General features: G+C 34.4%; 2 protein-coding genes across 2 annotated transcripts in view; one reads left to right on the forward strand and one right to left on the reverse strand.

Annotated features, from left to right (window-relative positions):
* LOC123658179 (neuronal acetylcholine receptor subunit alpha-7) overlaps positions 1–12,601 on the reverse strand; it is a 142,362-nt gene extending 129,761 nt beyond the window's left edge. The window contains exon 1 of the mRNA XM_045593624.1: positions 12,515–12,601. Coding sequence (XP_045449580.1) covers positions 12,515–12,560 — 46 coding nt within the window. The 5' untranslated portion in view covers positions 12,561–12,601. The remainder of the gene's footprint in view (positions 1–12,514) is intronic.
* A 6,081-nt stretch (positions 12,602–18,682) lies between these two features.
* On the forward strand, positions 18,683–23,889 carry LOC123654528. Its single transcript, XM_045590430.1, has 4 exons — positions 18,683–19,588; positions 19,819–21,756; positions 21,817–22,552; positions 22,664–23,889. Exons 1-4 carry the CDS (start codon positions 18,683–18,685, stop codon positions 23,887–23,889), a joined length of 4,806 nt encoding a protein of 1,601 aa, XP_045446386.1.
* The last annotated feature ends 329 nt before the right edge of the window (positions 23,890–24,218 follow it).

Consider the following 24,218-nt stretch of genomic DNA (forward strand, 5'->3'; position numbering starts at 1 on the left):
TTTTTAAGCATTTTCACAGCTTGTTGCACACTGACTTATCGCTTGAACTGAGCCCCCGTTTCTCATTTTAAAGCGATACCGCTCCCACTATATTCGTTGTGATGAATCTTAAATGAATTTGACTACAATGGAATAATATCGTCGGGTGTTTTCAGAACGATATTTTAATGTGTGCTCTCGAAACTCGCGTTTGCTTTGTATAAAATTAACGATAATTTTAGTTGCTTTTGTTATTCTGAATATAACGAACGTATCGTGTGTTTAATTATTCATCATTTTGGCAAGTTGATGGCATATTGGCAGTTTCACAGAATATGTGTTCTCTTTGCTTGATTATAGTAAAACTGTAGCCAGTTCAATTATGTTATTGATATTTGTATTATATGTTTTTTTTTTATTCCCCGCAGCAGTGCTGGTGCAGCTGGCAGTTCACCAACTTTTGCTGCTTCCCCAGCGTAGACATATCCTCCAACCCGCACTGGAGCAGCGTGGTGGATTAAGCTCTGATCCTTCTCCTAGATGTGGAAAGAGACCTATGACCAGCAGTGGGATGTTATAGGCTGAAGCGTAATATTTTTTATATATTTTTTTTATTACTTCTTGATCTTTTACTGTGTTGTAGTTAAAAGTTAATTTTGATTAAAACTTGGTACGGTTTAAATCAAGTTTACTGTAATGTTATTGTTGTTTGGGCTATGGTACTCTGGATTTTTATCGCGAAATCCATTGTGGTCTTTTTGGCAGAAAAGTAAAAAATTTAAATGTGTAACTGGGAAGGAAATCATGGATACAGCTAGATACAATAACAAATATAAACGCCTCCACACACATGACTTTTAATTTCAATTTTTAGCTAATACTTTAAAATGTGTATTACAAGAACTAAACCTTTTTGTATAGTAGTCCGATTTCGTCTGTCACATATTAGCTTATATACCACTATTATGGTTGTCTCGTTTGCATCGTAATCACACCGCAAAATTTCACCGAGCCACGATCAATATTAGCTGTACCCAGAAATCAAGTCGTAAAGCCAAAAAAAAATTTATATTCACTGAATGGGTAAGTCAATACCAATTAGTGTGATTTCAATGTAAACAGTAAAGTGAATAAAACAGTAAATTCGCCTTTGGTTTTGTTTGGTTTGCTTATATCCACCGCAAGTTAATCCGTGGCTTAATTTAATTCGGCCCGGAAGTTGCTTAACGAAAATTTTTTATCGCCCAACCCATTCAGTCTATTCATGCAATATTCAATACGTTCGCATAAAAACTAAAATATGCACGAGTTAATGAATTCATATGAAATTTGAACAACTTTGTACTGTTACGTTTTTTTTTTTAATGTTAATTTTTTATGAACAACTATTTACATGTAAAAAGAGTTCTTATATTTGAAATACGTATTATCTGTATGTTATTTAGGTAAATGTATAATACTAAACTTATTTGTATCCATATTTATGGATTTTTATTTAAAAGACGAGTATGTAATCTATAAAATATATCTGTATCTATCTTATAAATCACATATTTTGTAATAAATACAAAGGTAATATTTTATAAATACATATTTTTTGTAAAATAGAATAGAGTGGCAAAATATCTTTGGATAGTAAAAAAATAATTTGATAATAAATGAAATTAATAAAGCAAAAAAAATTTTTTTAAGAAGCATGTTATAATATTCCACACATGAATCATTTTTCGGAACACTTTTCTTCGCTGAGGACGCGGTGGGTTCTAAGCACAAAATCGCTTGAATTATTAAAGTAACAATATTGCAAGATTTTAAAATCAAACAACATCCCGCGAGGACGTAAGTACCGACAGAATAAGTTATGCTTACTATAAATTTATGAAAACTTTTCTTCACATATTATTATTAGTATTAAATATAATACCACAAATCGCTAATATTTAGAAATAAGTAGTCCTCATTTTATAAATTTTATTCTATACACGTTCTAAATAAAATTATTTAAGTTAACACTGTTTTAAATACATTTTACTCAACACCTTTTTAAAGAAAATCTTCGTAAAAATATACCACATCAACGACTAGTCGAACCCCGCTGGAGCGGTCAATTTTTGATATGATATTCAAAAATGTTTAGAATTCTATATTATATTTTATTTTGTAGTGTAAAATGGTTCTATAAGGGTGTCATCTTCAACATTTGAACAAACCCTCTTTAAATATTAAAGAAAAAAAATAGAGTATCCAACACAAAAATAATTTGTCAATTCGAACCAGTAGTGAACTAAAATTAGCGCAAACAGACAAACTTACAAACAAAGTACAGATTGTCTCGTTATCTCGAGAGATTTCGTTAATAATTTCTACAATCTCGTAAAGTTATAGACGTGATACTGCGAGATACGATTACAATAAATAGTATATATGCTATTGGGCCGCCTCGACTATTTGTAAAGCTTTACTTATTCATGATAGGGTAACACTTATATGGATTTTATTCATGATATTACAATATCGTGGGCGTACTTTAACCTACATCAAGTGATTCATGTTTTCACTCACGACTTTTATTAAAATTTGTCTTAAAAACGATACATTGTAACATTGGCATCTCTCGCTGTTTCACTAATTATCTCTGAAACGGCTGTACCGATTTTGACGTTCACTGGCAGATAGTTGATGTAGTGAGGAGTAACTTAGGCTACTTTTATTCTAGAAATTTATTTATTTTATAACTCTGCGAACTAAAAAATAACTTTTTTGTTAAATTCCACACGGACGAAGTCGCGGGAACAGCTAGTTTACAATGTACCTACTACTGCTATAACTTAAAATATTAATAGTAGTCATTACGGCACCTCTTACCAACACCATAGATTTAGAGAAGCGATATTTAGCATCATATACCTATCGCGCATGATTTTCAGAAGCTATTTTACAGGATTGTGAAATCTAAACACTTTTCAGAACCTTAATAATTTCCATTTTTTTTACTAATAATTCTGTTGTAGCCTTGACTATCAAAATTGACCTTTTACGTCCATTCGGACAGTACTTTTTTCTCTTTTTACATATGTGAACCACAGAATGTAACAATAATGTATTTATATACAAATAATGTATGTACAATATTAAGTTGATTATCCTGACAACGCACTAAGATCCCACGCTACGACGTACGTTACAGATGTAGTGTAAACAAGCAAAATAGCGTTCTCACTGAAATAATACTTTTTATTACAGTTCCTAAAAACAATTATTATCCCCCCCCCCGCCCCCCTTATCAAAGCTTTTAGACTGCTCTGGGAAGTCGCGACGCATAGATTGGGGAAAAAATACTCTTACGCCGAGTTGCACGAAACAAAATTAAAATTTAAGTAGAGATTAAACTAATTTAATCACAAGATTTTCATACAATTCTTGCGATTAAATTAGTTTAATCACTACTTAAATTTTAATTTCTTTTCGTGCAACTCGGCGTTATACTACTATTTAATGTACATTGTCATTACTCTGCGAAATATATTGACACACGAGACTAATAGAAGGAGAGGACGGAATAACGTAATTATCTCTTTGAGTTAGATTGGCACAGTGAGTAGCACTCCCAATTTCCTGATCACGATCACGAGTAAATTATTTTATTTATTTGACGCCATTTGGTATCGAAGAGACGCTATTTATAAATAAAATAGAAAAAAAATTATGAGTATAACAAAAACGTATTTTACAATAACTTCAATAAAAACTAATTTTTTTTTTTTGATTATCTTTTGTTTATGACACAAATTTGACAGTTATCTATCAGTAGGTACTTAACTTCAAATTTTGTATTTTAAATATATGTAGGTATAACATAATAACAATGTGGGAATAAAAAAGCAACAATGCCCAACCTTACATTAAAAAATATATTAAAAGCGTTGTGCAAACTTTTTTATACATTATAATTTATACTATATTAGTTTGATATCACTTCTTTCGTCTCTGGAATAAGTAACATATTAAACGCTTCATAATAACGGCGATGACTCCAAATATTAGCGACGTAGAATAACAGAATGTTACAACTTAAAATTTCATTTATTTAAATATAAAACAAAATTATAATGCTAAACATTTATATACGTTGTTTAATATAACCAGAGGTATTCCCTTTTTTTTCAGTATATAAGAGCGTCCTTTTCAAACAGTCAACAACAACAACTCCATTGCCCCACCATTTGCTCCGTCTATATTAGTACTACATCTCTCGCAGTAGCCGCGTAAAATTTTGACAATTGTTAAAAATAATGAGTTAACATTTTTATTGTTATTCACCTCTTAGACATCGTATTGTAATTATTAGTCTGTAACATTAGTATTTATTATTTAGTTAATAAGTATCTATACTAAATCAAACTGATGGTTCAAATGTGTTGCCTGTTGACTAACAGACTTTTCATTCTATCCTATTCGTTTTGAATATAATAAAAATAACTTTCAGTACTGACAAATAAAAGTAAATTCTATTTCCATTCAAAAAGTTAGAGGAAACAATGAATATGTGACAAATAAGTAGCTTTAGAGGTAAAATCATAGATTTTGCGAATATAAAAATAATAAAATGTATACTTTTATACGTAGAAAGAAGCACTCTTTTTATAACGATCCGTATAAACCTTTTAACGCGTTATTACTTATACTATATACTTATACTTTTAACGCTAACTCGTATCACGACAATAAAGAGAATTTCGTGTATAAGTCGACACATAAAGGTCTTTGCTGAACATGATATTTACTTTCATGTTAAAACAGGCGAATTATTGTTTAAAACGTGTATTTATTTTTGTACTAGCTATGCCCGCGACTTCGTTCGCGTGGAATTTAATAAAAAAGTTGTTCAGTTCACAGAGTTATAAAATAAATAAATTTGTAAATTCAAAGTAGCCTAAGTTACTCCTTATTACATATTAAAAACAACTGCTAAACTCGGCAACATGATCAAATTTAAATTATTTTTATCCAAAAAGTAATTAATGATGATGTTTTTGAAAACTCATAGATAGCGCTGCTTTAAAATTGTCTAGATACTACTTATATTCATTTAATTATATTTATCGGCCTAATGCTGAGTTGCACGAAAAGAAATTAAAATTCAAGTAGTGATTAAACTAATTTAATCGCAAGAATTGTATGAAACTCTTGTGAATTAGTTTAATCTCTACTTAAATTTTAATTTTTTTTCGTGCAACTCGGCGTAAGTTACTTATATTGCGTGATTTTTATAGTGTGAAGCTAGCTTATAGCAACATAATGACAACAACATTCAAATATACGTCGTTAGATTACACGTTATTACAGAATGCGTTAAAGAAATAAAGGTTCACTGCTCGTTCCCCGTAGGTAATAGCGTGATAATATGTAGCCTATATGTTGACCTGATTTCTAAATAATATTCGTGCCAAATTTGAAGTAAATCCATGCAGTACTTTTTGAGTTTATCCAGGACATACATACAGACAAACAGAAAAAAGACAGACAAAAATTCTAAAAACTATGTTTTTGGCTTCGGCATCGATTGTAGATTACGCCCCAAGTATTCTTTTAAAAAAATATTCAATGTACAGTTTTGACTTTCCTACCATTTTATTATAGGTAGGTATAGATAGATTTTCTCATTTGTGTGGGTTTAAATCGTGACCTTAATTTTAAACGTATTTTACCTCTATATTATTGCGGATGTTATCATGGAGTTGGGATTGTGTTTGTTTAGGCTGTACATGACATTTTAATGTTTATTATTCTGCGATATCCGTTCAAGAAAAAAAGTTGATAAACAATTCCCAGATGGAAAATTTTAATGCATACGTCTACACTATGATGGCAACACAAACAAAGTTCATGTACCCAAGGTAATGGATTACTAATTTGCCATAAACGCTCTATGAGAAGTTAATTTCCTATATCGCTGCAACACTGTCTAACACAAACATCTATAAAGCATATTAAAATTGAATCTACCATTTTTAAATAAAATATTATTTTACCATAAGAAGCATTTTTTTTTTTTTAATAAAAGAGAGCAAAAATAAGGAACAGGATGTTAGTATAAAAGTGAGACGACTTCAAAAAAGGAGTAGATTATTCAATTCGACCGTGTATATATATATATATATATATATATATATATATATATATATATATATTTTTTTTTAAGAAACCAGGATCTGATGATGACATCCCTAAGAAATCGAGAGAAACCTTCGAAATTTTTTTCGTTTACCTACGTTTTATTATTTGTCGATGTTGTTGATGTCGGTTTTTTTTTTTTGTTTACTAGCAAAAATAATTATTAAATATCAAAATTAGACACATACTATAAATCTGAATGGTTATATTGGAAGCGATAGCCTATTTATTAGCTAAAGCAATGAAGGAACGGTTTATGGAACACTAATTCAATAAGTTTACATAATAGTACTCAAGGACAAAGCAATCGCTGTCACAAAGAAGTTATAGATCACATAACAATATCAATCTGTTTAATAACTAAACATAAACTTGCGCACACAAAAGATCGTCTAGTAATAAAACACAAACTGTAAATGATAGACTTGAAATGTCACACGACCTAAACGAAGGCACAAAATTTAGCAAGAAAATTATGGCTCACACACACTAATGTGCTTTGTAACAACTAAGACACCTAAAACAAGCAAAATATAATAAATTTTTTGGATTCTAAAATACAATTCGTGATTTTATCATTTCGTTTTAATATTCACATAATTTCGAATTGCTCAAATCTTACTCTGAGTCCCTCAATTGTTCGAGAATTATAGCATTTTCTTCCATAACTGTTCCACGTTCAATTTCAACTACAACAACACTCAAGAAATGATTCTAAAATATTATTACTACATAATGAAAAGCAGCAAGTTTGTTTGAAAGTCAGTCTTCACGGATCTTTTGATACTTCTCTTTAGGTAACACTTCATTCAACACCATCAATCCATTCAACACCGACATAATTTTCACAATTACTGTCGATAAAATTTTGTATCGTAAATACTACATTATGATTGCACATTGAAAGTAACATTGACATCTTCAATTATTCTCAAACCTTTTATGGTTTGAATATCAAATTAGGCATTCAATCAATATATCTGACGATAATCGTTTCCACTTTAATATTTTATTCATTCTTGCCGTAAATGTTGAATGGGATCAATCTTCTAAATTGAATGAAATATCTTCGACTCTCGTAACTGGTAATCCGTCAATACTCAAGGACTTTAATAATATATATGTTACATTTCTGCCAAATACTGTATAATAACACAATTTTAACAGCCTCAAAACACAAGAATTATTTATTCTTTTAAATATCAATAAATTTTCATTTCTCAATATGGCTTCACTCTTTCATATTCTAAAAATTTTCGATAGTTGATAAAATAAATACATTTTATTTATCTACTAAACTTCGAATACATTTTTGCAAAGTTGTGGCGGACGACACATGAATCGTGATGTTAGTACAGTTTTTAAAATATTATTAACATAAATTAGTTAATTTTAGTTTATATAGTCCGAAAGATACCTAAGTTGGAATATACTACTTTTTATATTAGTTCTTAATAGCTCTATAAACTAATTACGGTTTGAATAATTGTTAAGATTGGATGCATCCAAAGTCTGACAACGTTTTACTCGTTTTAGACTCACAATTGCGTAAATTAACGTCAACGTGAGAGAAACGTAAATGAACTTTAATATTACATTACACGCAAGTAAATGTATACACCTAATGATATGATCGCGTAACTTAGTTTCATGTTTCATTAGAATTACATTAATTTTACTCAACTAATATTTACCGTTATTCCATGTCCAAATTATATTTGAATACGGTACCAACATTAATGTTCATCGGATTTAATACGCTCGTTCAAATTCATTGGTTGTATCATAATACAAATAGGTTGCAATTGTTACTGGAACAAGAATATGTTCACCATTAATTTGTTGTGTTTAGGTATGTATAATTAGATCCTAAACGTTTTATACTGCGTTTATTTGTCAAATGTGTATAATCGAATACTGAAGCGTATGCTAAATAGTTCTATTGACACTTTGAATTGCCGTCGTTGCGTATTGATATGTCAAACTCTCAGCGTTTATTTACGGTCTTACTTATAAACGTTTCTTAATTTTTAATCAATTGCTTAGCAACGGATTAGCAAAAACCTCACTTATAAACACTATTTAGCTTTAAGAAGTCGTTAAGTAGGGTTTAAATAGCCGTCAAAATTAAACGCTGCCGAGACATAGTTTAACTACTGCTAAGCGGCAAGATGGCGGATTTCACATAAATCAGCTGTTATATTGTGACGTTTGATCTACTTACTTGCGTGTGTTTGTTAGAAAAAAAAATATCATTCTTTGTTCGTTTCTTAACTAAGTAACAGCTAATCAACGTTTATAAGTAAACAAAAGTTAAGCATGGATTTGTAGCTTAAGAGCGGTTTAACTAAGCGGTGGCTAAGTATTGCTTAGCGAGATTTTTATAAGTAAGACCGTTAATGTATAAGTACTGATCAAAACTTTTCAAGCAATTGAATGTTCATGAAAACAACTTTGGTAATTTAACGACTACTTTAAAATTGGAGATTTATTTAAATTAATTTAGGTTACAATTCAATTTTGTAAAATCAAATGTGACGAAACAACAACGAACAATCCTAAATGATGGATCATAAAATATTAGATAAAAATAACGATTACATTTGTGCATTTGCTAATAATATCATTACTGAAATAGTACACGAAAAAGTAAAAAATCTATAATAAAGCAAATAGATCTATGACAAATACGAGTTGTCAATGGCACAATTGTTCGGATTATTACGTTTGAAATAACACGATCTCGTCGAGCGCCGCTCTACACTAATGGCACAAAAATGATAGATGTTCTGCCAACACTTTACTTGAAAGAGCTGCCATAAATCTTTTTGAGGCGTATATTTCAATACACATATTCAGACATATGATGAGGCCTGTAATCGTTTTACTGTTTTGATAATTAAAACAATTAAATATTTAGTTGTATAGATAAGATGATCTTTAATGTAAATTCTTCTATATTAAAAGTATATCTCTTTCGCGTTCTTTCAGGGATAACACCGCCTTCGTACATTTTTGACTTTATGTTATTATTATTATTTTTTTTTATGATTTACAATAAAGAGTATTATTATTAAGTTATTTCGTTTTATACAGAAACAAGACATTTTTATGTAGTTGTATTAATTTACGAGGCCTAGAACTAATGAAACCCCACGGGCACTTGGTATATACATGGACTTTTAGGCGTTAACGTAGTTAGATAAAAAGGAACCCGTATACCACTTTTGTCTTTTATAGCTTTTAAATATATCATTTGTTCTGAGGATCATATACAATCCTATAAGTAACAATTTCTAGAAATTTAAACGCTTCATTCACTTTAAAACCGAAATTTAATAATTTACTAATTTGATTTAGTAATTTATAATTTATTTTTTAGCCTTATATTTAATTCTGAAGTAAAATATGTTCCGTAATATCAGTATACTTGAGAAACTTCTGTTTATGTAATTTACTAAGAGCGTCATTATTCAGAACTTGGTATATTTATTATCACTTGGACACAGCATGCAGCCAACATTGTACTTATTTTTAGTAGTAGTAGCACAACTATGAAACAATGGATACACGATAGACTTTACGACGGCAGATATTTTTATGTATACCGCGAAACACAAAGAGACGGATGAATTTTCAAAAAAAGAACACACCAGTTTTGGTAAACGTTTCAAGCGAACCATTTCAAACATGGAATTGAAAATATTTTCACGAAACGAGCACTGCTTAAAATATGACAGCTTAAATATAAATAATGACTAGCCTGCCGTGCTTCCTTTACACAAGAACGCACTAAATCACGTTAATTTTAAAAATATGGCTCATAAAGACGTAGATTTACATTCTCGCCCAAAATTATACAAAGATACGAAAATATTGGGATTCGTTCTTTTTGAACCTGTCAAAGATCTCATTATGGAGATACGCAAAAGATAAATGTAAATCGTTAAAAAACGAATTTAACGGAATACGAAACGAATTTAACTTTAAATCGAGTTTTCCTTGACTTCCCTTAAAAAGTGTGTTCTTTATTACACGGGATAGTATCAATCGGAAAGTTTTCAGCGTTACACGCAACAGGGATCAAAGGATTTGTGTTATTGACACTTACCTAAATAGATATTTGAAACTTCGAGAAAAACAAGTCGAAGTTTTATATTTCCGATAACATCTAAAATTGCTTAGCTTCAGACAAAGAAAATACTGCAACCAAGTTAATTTGTTACGAAATTTATATACCTTTAAGAACATGAAAAAAATATACTATTGAGGTGTTTATGTCTTATGTTGCCATCTTTAAAAATATCCGTAGCAACTTCTTTTATGTAGTTTTATTGTTTCTTTACAATTTAACTACATATGCCATTACTGGTACTTCTAGTAAATAAGCGAAATAATATAAAAACTTAGACCTAAATAAGGAGTGTATACATTCATATTTTATTGTCAATTTGTTCATTTCTCTAATTTTATCACATTAATGATATTTTTTATTACTTCTGTTTTAATAAAAGACTTATGTTATAGAGTATATATAGCAGTCAACAGTGTTGGCAGAATCAAGATGGCGCTTAATACTTTCATTGCTAACAGAGTCCAAAAACAGGAGGTTCCAACATCAATTTTTTTTTTGGTGTTACCTCATATGGGTGTATATATTTTGATTGTTGTTTTTATATTCGAAAGCTTGTCATGTTATCCGAAATTTGAGCGAATTAAATGACGAGTAGTTTTGATTTATCTCAAATAAAATCCATAATAATGTATTTGAAATCTTTTTTTTTTTTGTGGGATAACAAACAATTATTGGAACGAAGTTCCTTACGTCAGCCTTGACATTTGGCTGGGCGACCGAACTGAAAAAAATGTGATACTAAAACCGTAAGAAAAATATATAACGGAAGTGACGTAATATCAGTCACACGACTGTATAATATGACGTTTGTAAAATTAAAATATTACTAGTAAACTTTTTTTAAATTATTTATGTAATTTTATACTGTCGACAAAAATAAATAAAGACATATGTTTTTTATTTCACTTAATAGTTTGGATTATTATTATAATTATTATTATTTTGTTTGATTTATTTTATTTTACGGTATTTGTTATTTTCTAAAATACTAAATTTCCTAAATACTTTTATGTACTTAATTAAATACCAATCAACAAAATTTAAAAAAAATCAGGAACTAGAAAATATATATAAAATTCAACATTTTTTTTTCAAATTGTGTTGCTTCTATACTATCTGAAGGAACTTCGTTCCTACCTGGTGTCCCATGACACCACATATTGTGTATTATTTTAGTTGAATATTAGTAGTGGTACCCTTTTTCCACTATACAATGGCGAAGATATGACTAACACAAACGTTAAGTGTATAGTCACAATTTGTTTTAATTAATTCTGACAGTTTAATTTCAATACAGATGTTGTTCTCAATTATTTCTATAAAGTTTGAATAGCATTTATCTAACGATAAGTCATTGATAAGTAATGAAACTCTACCGAGCGAGTCCCCGAAACTTACGGCGCGTCTTTGCATCAATCATCTTAGGAGGGAGAACGGTTCTGAACAAAGAAAATCGCGATAAGCAAATCTTTTGTTACAATCGTAACTTTATTATAACAGTAAGCAATAACGGCGCTGTTACAAGTAAAGTATACGGATTGATACTTTGCTTTTATCTCCAAATTACGGGGTAGGAATGTACTTAGCAAAAGTTTGTTCCTAATTTATGAATTTTCAAGTCTTACTTTACGAGTTTCGTCACCAATTTAATTTGAAGATAATGGCAATTTAAGCAAGAGCTCCTTCATAACTCTTAAAAGATACTTATGTTCGGTTGTTTATTAAATTTTAATACATTTTATGTGTAGCGACTAACTTGAGTGAATATCTTAGGAAGTGTATGAGAGTTACGGTATTTGTGTATAACGATTATATTACGTAGTGTTACGTAGTGTTACTATAGCTTTCAATTATCATTATAGTTTCTGTATTAGAGTCGTGGTTTTAGGCTCTACAACGAATTGGCGGTAAACCTACTTCGATAATTGATTTAATTGAAACACAACAGCATGTCTTTCTGTTAAAATCAATTAACAAGTATACAGATCAGTTGGACGATACATTCCTGCTTATGATGGCTAAAACAAACATTCATAGCGCTCGATCGCAGCGCTCCGCCAGAGTTTACCTGACCTCGAAGCCGCTAGACCTCGATACCTTACCCAATCCGAGTACCACATCCAGATCACTCACAACACCTCGCTCATTGAAATCGATTGATAAACAAACGCGGGGGCGCGGCAAACGCCTGTTGCGCGACAGATAGCATCACGAGGGCGGACTCACCGGGTATCAGGGCGAGCAGCGCCAAGGCCGCCAGCATTGGGGCCATGGCGGCGACGCGCGGGCATACCACACCCGCGCCCGCTGCGCTAGCACGCCGGCGCGCTCATGCGGCCTCCTCGAACGTACGGCGGCCGGCCCGAGCGGCGCTCGGCGCGGGACTGGGCTCGCCCGCCGCCTTCACCCCCCGAAGCCCTCCTCTCCCGCCGTCCTCCCTCAACCCCGCCCGGCTGCGCAGCCTTCAGGTGCGCGCGACGCCGACCTGAGCCCTACCCCTTGAAAAATCCTCAGATTAGGACATTGTGTGGATTGATAGCGTGGGCTATAAATGAAGGTGTACAGGGCATTAGGGGAAATGGGGCAGTGAGGGCAAGGTCGCTGCAGCCCTGGCCGAGAGCCTTGCAATCTTTATGTGCCCTTCGTACTTTGCCCTCTTACGGACAATATTAATCAAAGTCCATCGTAGTTCTTCAAATTCATTTGTTAAGATAAACAGTCAGCGGCTGGGATTATTTTGCCTTTTAATGTTTGGATTAAATCAATATGAAACAATTACTGAAGTATTGTAAAAACGAATTTATTTTATTTAAATCAATCAACTTAATAATACCCAAACTCGCTCTGTGTAAAAACATAAGTCTTATTTGAAGTACCGATAAACATTGCAGTCTCGAGTAGAAATCCCAACAAGCAGAGCTTAGGTAGTAAATTTGTTTCAACAAATGAACTCAGCTTCAGCGCAGTGGAAAACACCATTAAAGTGTATGCAGCTCACCATGTCTCGAAATACTTTCCGAGACATCTAATCGTGTCGGTGAACTCGCTGAAGTAATGTGTTTTTGAGCACCAAATCTTATCTCGTGAGATGAGATTGAAAAGAAACCTCGCAACTGTGTGTCTTCAAATGTTTTTCCCATTTCGACACAGAAAAAAATAGTTACTAGGATTTTTCCTATATTCAGTAACATCCTTTGAGAATTTCCTTCTAAGCGATTTATCTTAAGTCATTTTTACTTCGACGCTAACGTATTTTCTATAATATATTGAAATTGTTATCTATAATTATTTTACTCTACTACTGGGAACAAATTATTATTTATAAATCACAATAAAGAAACCAATATTCATCATTCGATTGGCAATTACATTAAGTATACGCATGTTTGATCGACTGTTTCAATTTACTGAAAGAAATATGACGTCAATTTTCCCTATTACTTTTCTCATTTCGCGTTTCTCATAAATAACAATAAAATAATTGTGTGTTCATTCCGATTCATAAATAAAGTGATATAGAGAGAAGTGAGTGAATAAGAGTGCTGTGTCGTTGGAGTAGACTGGTCGTGGAGTGAAGATCGCGTCTTGGCAAACGCAGTGTGGGACGTCCTCCGGTCTATTGGACTGACGATCTGCGTAAGGTTGCGGGTGTAGGCTGGATGAGGATTGCGGAAAACCGAGATGTTTGGCGCAAACTTGGGGAGGCCTATATCCAGCAGTGGGCTGCAATAGGCTAAGCTGACTGACTGACTAAGTGCTGTGTATGAATGAGTATATTTTTAGAACTATATACTATTTTTAGAACTATATACTAGTATATACTTTTTAAATTTTTACTTGAAAAGCTGGCATTAAGTTGCCTTAAGAACTTGCCTTGCCTTGTCGTGGCCTGGGCGTTTGTGCTTGTGTATTGTGTTTCCGGATCCCCGACACAGGAGAAAATCCTACTGGAAGCCGTTGAGTGTGAAGCGTTTATTTACTTAGGAATAGACGACCATCTGCGTATGTTAAACATCTTTAATTACAATTATTATAACACTCATAATCATGTTAGTAATATTTTGCCTTAACAACCGCTCTGGTGTAGTGGTGCATTGCCTACAACCTAAAACACCGACGGTTTCGATTCCCGCTCGGGATGGATATTTGTAGTTTGTATAATTATTTCTTTCTGGTTGGATGACTGTCCTTGTGGGTCTCTCCGCCGTGCCTAAGAGAACACGCTAAGATATCAGTCCCGGTTGTTATCATAAATACCTGATAGCGATCATCACTCATACTCATGGTAAGGAATATATCCACCAACCCGCATTGGAGCAGCGTGGTGTGATCAGGAAAAAAGGCTTATGCTCACTAGTGGGATGTTACGGGGTGAATCATGATCGTAAATCACAATACTTTATTTCTGTGCATTTAACTATTTTCCATATCTAAACACATAAATCTCAATACACAGATTTACACCGTCAACTCCCGCGACAATATCTGACAAAAGGTTGATACCCGTAGAAAAGTGCGCGACGACAAATGTTTCTTTTGGCACTTGTTCAAAACAAGTCAAACCGGTGTTAGCCGATCCGCCTGATGACAGGTAACTAATGGACTCGACCTGACAGACCGAAGGAAGGGTAACGTAGCCAGTATAGTACTATAGTGCCAATAGTTATAAAATCTGTACACTTAATGAAGGGAAACAAAAAAAGATCGCTTCACAACCTCGATCATTTGTTTTTATGCAACGAAACCGCCAAAGAAGCGTACGGTATGCTTGAAGGTAAGCGTATACTTTAGCATAAGCACGTCTGCAATACCAGGAGCATTGCTTTGCCAACGTTACCCCTGATCGTCCCCAAGAGCTCAAATCGTACCACAGAAATACAAAACTAAATGATCTCCTATTTCCGTAACAATAAATTTAAAAAAAAAGTAATGAAATATCTAAAATAAAGCTGAAGATAATTATTAAGGGGATTGAAGGATGCTTTAAACATTACTTAATGCATAATAGCCTGAACAGGCAGCATGTTTGTATGTAGTTATTTCGAAAGGCGTTGCGATCAAAATTCAGGAAAAAAGTGTGTACTTATGTATGTACGCACGTAAGAAATTATACTTCATTGGCTAGCTAAGTTCACGTTGTTAACTTCTTCTTCACTGACTAGCTAACTTCAGGGTGTCGGTTTTTTTGACGGTGTGCGCGCGTATCGTAAAAATTTACTCTCATCTATTTTCTTTCTCATTATTATTTTCCCTAACGTCCCAAAATAAGCGTAACTTCAAACATTTTATAATAATGCTGGCTATGTCTCACGATTTGACACGTGTTAATTTGAGGAAAAAAATAACTAATAGTTCCTGAGATTAGCGCTTTTAAACAACCGAACTATTCAGCTTAATAATATTAGTATAGATATTATGAAGAGAAAAAAATTGAATTTTGTAACGGATAAACTGATTTAAAAATTCTTTCATCCGGAGCATTCAACGTTAACAGTAAGTAAAATAGGCTTTAACGGTAGAAAACGGAATAGCCAAAATCGTGTTATCCATGCGGACGAAGTCGCGAGTGATAAAGCTTTTCACTTATTGTTTTCTAATGTTTACGCGAATTCCACGCATTATAATGAGACAACTTTTCGGATTTTATCGCTTGTGAGGACTGTCCTCCTCTCGTTATAAAATAAGCTTTTCACTGTTGTTGATTTTACGTCTAACAATATGATAGACTTTTCCACAGAATTAAATATGAATTTCCATGTACACGTTGTTATAAATAATTTTCAAGAAAGAAAAATATAAAAAAGAAATGAATGAAATCGACTTGAAAATATATTTACTTAGCTGTTCGCATCCGAGTAACACAAAGCACTCATAAAACGTGGAAATGTAGCGAGAACTGCGCAACGGTGTGCTCCGCGCCTTCATATATTCACTGCGTTATTCGAACACTTTGAGATATCTCTTACGAAAATGTTGTAATAGAAATATTGAAACAGGAATGTAACCTACATGCCTGCGGTTTTCTGGCATTTTTTTATGAGATGTTATTTTATTAAAATTGATTTCAACAAGATCTTTACCAATAAAGATAGTTTTTAAATTCGAAATATTCCATTTTTAAAAACACTATTGAAATGAAAAATATTGGCTAAAGGCGAAGCGAATTTACCGGTGAAGAGATTCGTACCGGGATACAATATTTACCGCATAAGAAAAATAACTGTATATGTATTTTGAGACAGATACTTTCATTTGAAATATTATTACTTCATTTTTATATTTTACAAGTTCTATCTTTGATTTATTATTTTATCCCAACTCCCAAGAGACACACTAAATTTTGGTATAAAAGAAAGCAATGTTCTTACTCGTAGTATGGACTTAATTCGTACCCAGTTTTAATCAAATCCATTCAATAGTTTCAGCGTGAAACGTGGACTCGATATAAACAGAATTGAAAAAATACCATTTTGATTTTCAGTTCCTATAGAATTCCCGTTGCCTTAAAGAACATACAAAAAATAAATTTGTCGAATAGGTCGAGACATACATACATACATATATACATATACATATATATATATATATATATATATATATATATATACATATATATATATATATATATATATTTACTGTTTAGTATTTCAAATTCGTTAGGTATTTTTTTTAGGTCGACAAACAAGCGTACGGCTCACCTGGTGGTAAGCGATTACCGTAACTTATAGACACCTGCAACACCAGATGCATCGAAAGCGCGTTGCCGACCCAATCCCCAATCCCCCCAGGAGCTCTGGTCACCCTACTCACCAACAGGAACACAATACTGCTTGAAAACAGTATTATTTTGCTGTGATCTTCTGTGTAAGGTCGAGGTACTACCCCAGTCGGGCTGCTCCATATTTTGAGCAGGAAATTCCTGCTGTGCCCTACCTCAGTCAGGTATAAACTAAAGTCTACCTTACAAGCCGACTTTTTATGTCTTTTGACTAAAACTACTACTAACCGTATTTCCTTAGGCGTAAATTATTCATTTTTGTTTGATGACTTTTCTCATTTTACATACCTGATGTCTACAAAAAGTGTATCTAGACAGACGAAAATCTTGCGCTTATGTTTTTATATGAATACTTCTTAATTTAGCTGTATATAATTACAAAACAAAAGTAACTATCATAAAAAGTGCTAAAATATGCTCTTTTTTTATGACAAATAGGCAGGCATTTGACCACAATCTCACCTGATGTTAAGTGACGATGCGGTCGAAGGTGGAGCATGCCTGCCTAATAACAGCCTATTCACTCTGGCCTTGAAGGCACCCAGATTGTATCGTTCGGGAAACACAGACGCGGGCAACGAGTTCCATTCCTTAGCTGTGCGCATCAGGAAAGTAGAGCCAAAGCATTTTGTGCGCGTAGGTGGTATATCGATGACATAAGGATGGAACGATCGCCCGCGCCTAATGTCCCGATGGCGGAAGGTTGTTGGGGGAATTAGATCGTGCAATTCCTTCGCACACTCACCGAAATATATTCTGTAGAACACCGACAGACGAGCTACCCTACGCCGATGATCGAGACTCTGCAACTTAGTGTCTGTCAGAGTAGGGTCACCTATGAGTCTCTTAGCTCGTTTTCCCACCGAGTCCAAAGTTGCCAGTTGGTATTTGGCGGATTCATCCCAAAGATGGCAGCAATACTCCATACAAGACCGAACTTGTGCTTGATATAGTTGAAGCAAGAATTATAATAATCTTATCGCTAGAAATGCGAACTCTTTCACATATATTTTGGATATCTCAAAATTATTATAATTCTCACAGGCAGTGGATTGCTGTCCAGAACATCCCTACAGCGAGGTGCCACGTGCGGCGCCGAGGCAGTGGAGGAGCCGGGTGTCTACAACCCGGAGGAGAGACGGACGGGAAGCGGCAAGCAGCGGAGAGGTTGCGGAGTGCTAGAGGGCGCCACAGGTGCATTATAGCGAAGATAAGTGAGTGTGTGCGGTGATATATTGTGAGTACATTTTTAAATATTATAATAGAAGAAATTAACTTGAAAATTGAACCTTATTTCAAAGATTAGTTGAACTTAAAAAATTGAAGATAGTGAATTATACAGTAACTTAGAAGAATATCAATAATTTAAGACTTGTAATAGTTTTAAGTAAATATTGGTCGAGACGGGGAACCTATGCCCGATTTTAGTTAGAATTTAAAGTTAAAAAGACTTGTAAAATTTTGCTCATCTGTTTCTTGGATTTAGAAAAAATTAGATCATAAAAATTTGGACAAAAATAATTTAGTTGTAAAGAGTTGGTGTTCTGTTTTATATTTGATACTACTGTTTTATATTTACCTATAAGTGATTAAATTGTTAAACTAAAAAATTTAAAATGGAGTCGTTTAATGATCTGCAGGAAGACATAAGGACTAAAATGCTAAAAGTTAAGACTAATTTTAAAAAGTCTCCTAAGGATCGTTTGACGGTTGCTTATATTGAAACCAGGCTAGATAACTTGGAACAACAGTGGACTTTGTTTACAGACACTCATGCTAAAATTATAAGCCAGGTTAAGCGAGCTGATTTGTATAGTTCAGATTATCACAAAAATAGTGTGTATGATGATGTAGAAGAATTATATGTTCAATTCAAAACTGAGTTAAAAGAAATGTTATATAAATTAAAAGCGCCTGAGTTAGAAGTAAAGTTAAGTTCAAATAGTCAAGGTGAGAGTTCAGCAAGACGTTTCAAGTTGCCTGAAATTAAAATACCTACCTTTTCCGGTAAGTACACGGAGTGGCAGACATTCAGAGATTTGTTTTTAGGGCTTGTGCATGAAAACAAGTCACTGGATGATGCCCAAAGATTTTATTATTTAAGGGGACATTTAACCGGGGAAGCCGAACAACTGTTACGTAATATTAAGGTGACGTCGGATAGTTATCAAGTTGCCTGGGAGAAATTAGATAGTATGTACAATAATAAAAGGTTTTTGGCGAACGGCATCTTGAAGCGTCTACTAAGTCAAAAAAGTTTGGTGTCTGAATCAGCATCGGAAATTAAAAACTTAATTTATACAACTTCAGATTGTTTAGACTCAATAAAAAATATTGGTGTGGATGTTTCATCTTGGGATATCCTGATTATCCACATTATAAGCGCTAAATTAGATAAGGACACGCGGAAAGCATGGGAGTTAAAGGTATCTTCAGATCCGAGTGACGAATTACCCACGTTTCAAGATTTTTCCAATTTTTTAATAGGGCGTTTTAGAGGTCTAGAAAATATCGATTCTAAGGTACATCACAGTGAGAAAAAATTTACTAAATCTTTTCACGTGGTTAAAAATAAACCGATTGTATCATATATATAAATAAACCGATTGATCATAAGATAACTACGTGCAAAAGATTTGGGAAAGAAAGTAATGAGAAACGCCGTGAGTTCGTGTTAGATAAAAACTTATGTTTTATTTGTTTAAATAGCAACCATTCCGCTAAACTATGTAAAAATATTGTCCGATGCCAGGTGTGTAAACGTCGACATCATTCTTTATTACATCCCAGTGGTGATTCTGGTTCTGGTAGTGCTGAAGTTGGGGCGATTCATCAATCAACCTCGTCGACCAGTCGAAGGTCAACGGATGAGGATACTGCCGCAAGCAGTGATAAGTTATCTGTTCAAGCAGAAGGTTTAGATAAACCACTTGTGTCTTGTTTTTCGACAGGAAACTGTTCTAAAACAGTTTTATTAACTACAGCTGTGATGCAAGCTGAGTCGAAGGACGGGACTTATTTCCCAGTTAGGGCTTTATTGGATCAGGGGTCGCAAGGTTCTTTTATTACCGAGGCTATGGTGCAGCGCTTAGGTTTAAAAAGGCTTGCGGTCAAAAACACCATAGTTGGTGTAGGGGGAGATAAAAGTGTGACTTCCAAGTCCACAGTCAAAATCAATTTAAGGTCGAGAGTTGATCCTAGGTTTCAAGTGAAGGTTAATGCGTATATCTTGAAGTCGGTTACGTCTCTTCTCCCAGTTGCGAAGGCAACTAGGGTAGAATGGGAAAACCTGACTCTGGATGATCTGGCTGATCCCGAGTATCACACGCCTAATAAGATTGATATCTTATTAGGTGCGGAGATATTCAGTCAGATTATTCAAGAAGGCATTAAAAGAAACCTCAACGGATCTCTCTTGGCGCAGGATACTGCTTTTGGTTGGATAATATCTGGCGTCTGTGAGGTAGACAGCACGTCAAATATCCATTCTCACATAACTGTGATGCATTCGTATCTGGAATTGGACAATATGCTGAAGAGGTTCTGGGAACTTGAAGCCGAACCACCTGTAACAAAAAGAATGCTCACAGATGAGGAAATTAAATGTGAGAAATTATTTAAGGATACTACGAAACGGGATGGAGATGGTCGGTTCATCGTAAAACTGCCGTTTCGTACGGCTAACCCGGACTGCATGCGTGGTGAGTTCAGGAAAATAGCTGAAAAAAGATTGAGAAATTTAGAATTTAAATTGCAAAAGAACATTAGGTTAAAAGAGGATTACATACAAGTTATAAGGGAGTATTTAAACTTAAATCATATGGTAAAAGTTACAGATAAAGATAAATTTAAGGAAACAGCTATTTACTTACCACACCACGCAGTAGTCCGAGAAGATAAGGATACTACTAAAGTCCGAGTAGTGTTTGATGCCTCCTGTAAGGGAAGCAATGGGAAGTCATTAAATGATGATTTATTGATCGGCCCGCCACTGCAAGCCGAACTACGTCTTATAATCATGCGCTGGAGACAATATAAGATATGTTTGGTGGCGGATGTGGTGAAAATGTACCGACAAGTGCTGGTAAATCGGGAAGATACTCCATTTCAGAGGATTCTTTGGAGAGATAGTCCTGAAAAGGAGCTTCAAGAGTTTGAATTACGTACCGTGACCTTTGGCACCGCATGTGCTCCATATTTAGCTGTGCGGTCACTGCAAGAGTTGGCATATAAGGAGTGTCAGAATAAGCCAGAAATCGCTAAAATTATTTTGAATGATTTTTACATGGATGATGTGATGACCGGAAGTGAAACCCTAGAAGATGCTTATAAAATATATAAAGAATTAACCGGAGTGTTAGCGAAAGGAGGGTTTCCGTTGCAAAAATGGAAAAGCAATGCTAAGGAAATATTAGCTAAAATATGGAAAGCAAAGGGTAATAAGGATGAGGAATTAAGGATTAGGGTAGATGATACAACTAAAATTTTAGGACTTACCTGGGATCAGCGTGGTGACTTCTTCCGATACTCTGTAGATCTTGCACCACAAGAGGAACCTGTAACAAAAAGGAAAATCATATCTGATATATCCCGATTATTTGATCCACTCGGATGGTTAGCTCCTTGTATTATAGCAGCAAAAATACTCATACAAAAGCTTTGGTTAGCTGGTATTGGGTGGGATGAGCAAGTTCCTACTAATTTAATAATTGAATAGAATACTTACCGTAAAAATTTAACTGCCTTACAGAATATTAAAATTCCACGATGGATACACACTTGTAATAAATATAAGCGCGAGTTGTACGGGTTTGCTGACGCTTCGAAGGTGGCTTATGCGGCTGTCGTGTATCTGCGAGTTGTAGATGAAGTGGGAAATGTGAATGTCTCGTTAGTTACATCTAAAACAAAAGTAGCTCCAATAAAGCAGGTGTCTATCCCTAGACTTGAGCTTTGTGGGGCCGTACTCTTGGCTAAATTGATGATTGAGGTAGCTGAAGTCATGAATATTGAAAGAAATCAGTTACATGCATTCACTGACAGTGAAGTGGTTTTAGCCTGGCTTAACAATCACCCAAGTCGATGGAAGACCTTCGTGGCTAACCGAGTTTCTGAAATCCTACAGATTTTGGATACACATCATTGGTCCCATGTGACCACTAAGAAGAATCCTGTCGATTGTGCATCACGGGGTATTTCCCCGGCGGAACTATCAGAAATGGCTATATGGTTTGAAGGGCCAGAGTTTCTAAAAAATAAGGTAATTAGGTGTACAAAACCAAAAAACCTGGTTACAAATCTTGAGCAAGTTAAAGTTCACACAGCGGTCGTTGACACAACTTTGTGGCAAAGGTTTTCTTCATTCTCGAAGCTTGTTCGTGTGGTCGCCTATTATCGTCGTTGGTTAAGGTTAAGAAAAGGTTCAAGTAGCATGCCAAGTTTAGGAGCATTGGAGCGACAGGAAATTGAGGATGCGATAAAGGTCTGTATTAAAAAATGTCAAGAAGAAGGGTTCTGGGAAGAATTGGAAGGATTTCGAAAACACGGAATAATAAATAAAAAAAAGAAAAAGTTAAAGACATTAAATATATTTTTAGATTCAGAAGGTATAATTAGAGTCGGCGGCCGGCTAGAAATGTCTTCGCTGTCATTTAACGAGAAATATCCGATTCTCATACCTAAAGAATCTTTTTTGAGTGGACTCTTAATTGCTGATGCTCATCAAAAAACCCTACACGGAGGCCCACAACTCATGATTACCTATTTGAGATCGAAGTATTGGATTATGGGTGCGAAGTCTCTCATTAAAAAATATTATCGTAGCTGTGTAACTTGTACGCGTTACTCAAGCCGGTCCACATCTCAACTCATGGGTCAGTTACCTTCCGCGCGTGTTAACCCGAATAAGCCCTTTCTTATAAGCGGAGTCGATTACGCGGGGCCTATTAATATAAGAATTTCAAAAGGTAGGGGTAACAAGTCGTATAAAGGATATATTGCTCTGTTTATTTGCATGTCGACCAGAGCCGTCCATCTTGAAGCTGTTAGCGAGCTGTCCACTCAAGGGTTTATAGCCGCTTTTAAAAGGTTTGTTGCAAGACGAGGTAGGTGTGCAGAGCTATACAGCGATAACGGCACAAATTTTGTAGGCGCTGCTCGACAGTTACTGTGTCTGTTCAACGAAGAGAAAACTAATTTTAAACCTGAACTAGCAGAGTACCTCGCGACCAATGGAACCCAGTGGAATTTTGTTCCTCCTCGCGCTCCAAATTTCGGTGGACTATGGGAGGCAAGAATAAAGTCCACAAAGTTCCACCTCAAACGAGTAGTTGGAAACTCTACGTTGACGTATGAGGAGATGGCCACAGTGTTATCTCAAATAGAGGCATGTCTGAATTCGAGGCCATTGTCTCGTGTAGAGGATCAAGGCGAGGTCGTAGTTTTGACCCCTGGTCATTTCCTGGTGGGTGAACCACTCATAGTTGTTCCTGATGCAAATTATGAGTCTTCAAATATGTATACTTTGCGAAGATGGCAATTCCACCAGCGAATGATGCAGGACTTTTGGCGTCGATGGTCCCAGGATTACCTTCATCAGTTCCTTCAAAGGCATAAATGGGAATATCAGAACCCAGAACCATCACTGGGTGATGTAGTTTTAGTCAAGGAGGACGATCTACCCCCAGCGCGATGGTTGCTAGGTAAAATCGAACAAAAACATCCGGGACCCGATAATATCACGCGGGTAGTCACAATACGTACCAAAAATTCTTTAATTAAAAGACCTACGTCTAAGGTAGCAATTTTACCTGTAACTAAATAAGTTATTAGTCAAAGGATTCTTCACAATTTGGACTGTTGCATGGTGGGCGGTTTGAAGGACATTTCGCATAATGTCCTTGGTGGGCGGTATGTCCGGATTAAACATACACACCAGTAGGTATTTGTAACTATAACTTTATTTTTTGTTTACAATTTATTTCAATAAGTTTAGTTCCTCGATGACGCCTAGATGGCGTTGGTAGATTTATTTAAATTTCTGAATCACGCAAGCACTACATCAACATGTTGATATGTAATCGCTTTCAAGTAAACGATAAAAGTGTGTTATAAGAAAAAAAGTGTTTTATTTCATCGTAATCAGCCTACCAG

Source organism: Melitaea cinxia, chromosome 1, assembly GCF_905220565.1.
Source record: "Melitaea cinxia chromosome 1, ilMelCinx1.1, whole genome shotgun sequence".
NCBI lineage: Eukaryota > Metazoa > Arthropoda > Insecta > Lepidoptera > Nymphalidae > Melitaea > Melitaea cinxia.

Bases quoted from the DNA above. Each gene is read 5' to 3' on its own strand.
- LOC123654528 (XM_045590430.1), top strand. From the start codon at position 18,683: ATGGAGTCGTTTAATGATCTGCAGGAAGACATAAGGACTAAAATGCTA. The intron at 19,589-19,818 runs GTACATCACAGT...GTCCGATGCCAG, and splicing joins TAGAAAATATCGATTCTAAG to GTGTGTAAACGTCGACATCA. The intron at 21,757-21,816 runs GTTCCTACTAAT...ACTGCCTTACAG, and splicing joins GTATTGGGTGGGATGAGCAA to AATATTAAAATTCCACGATG.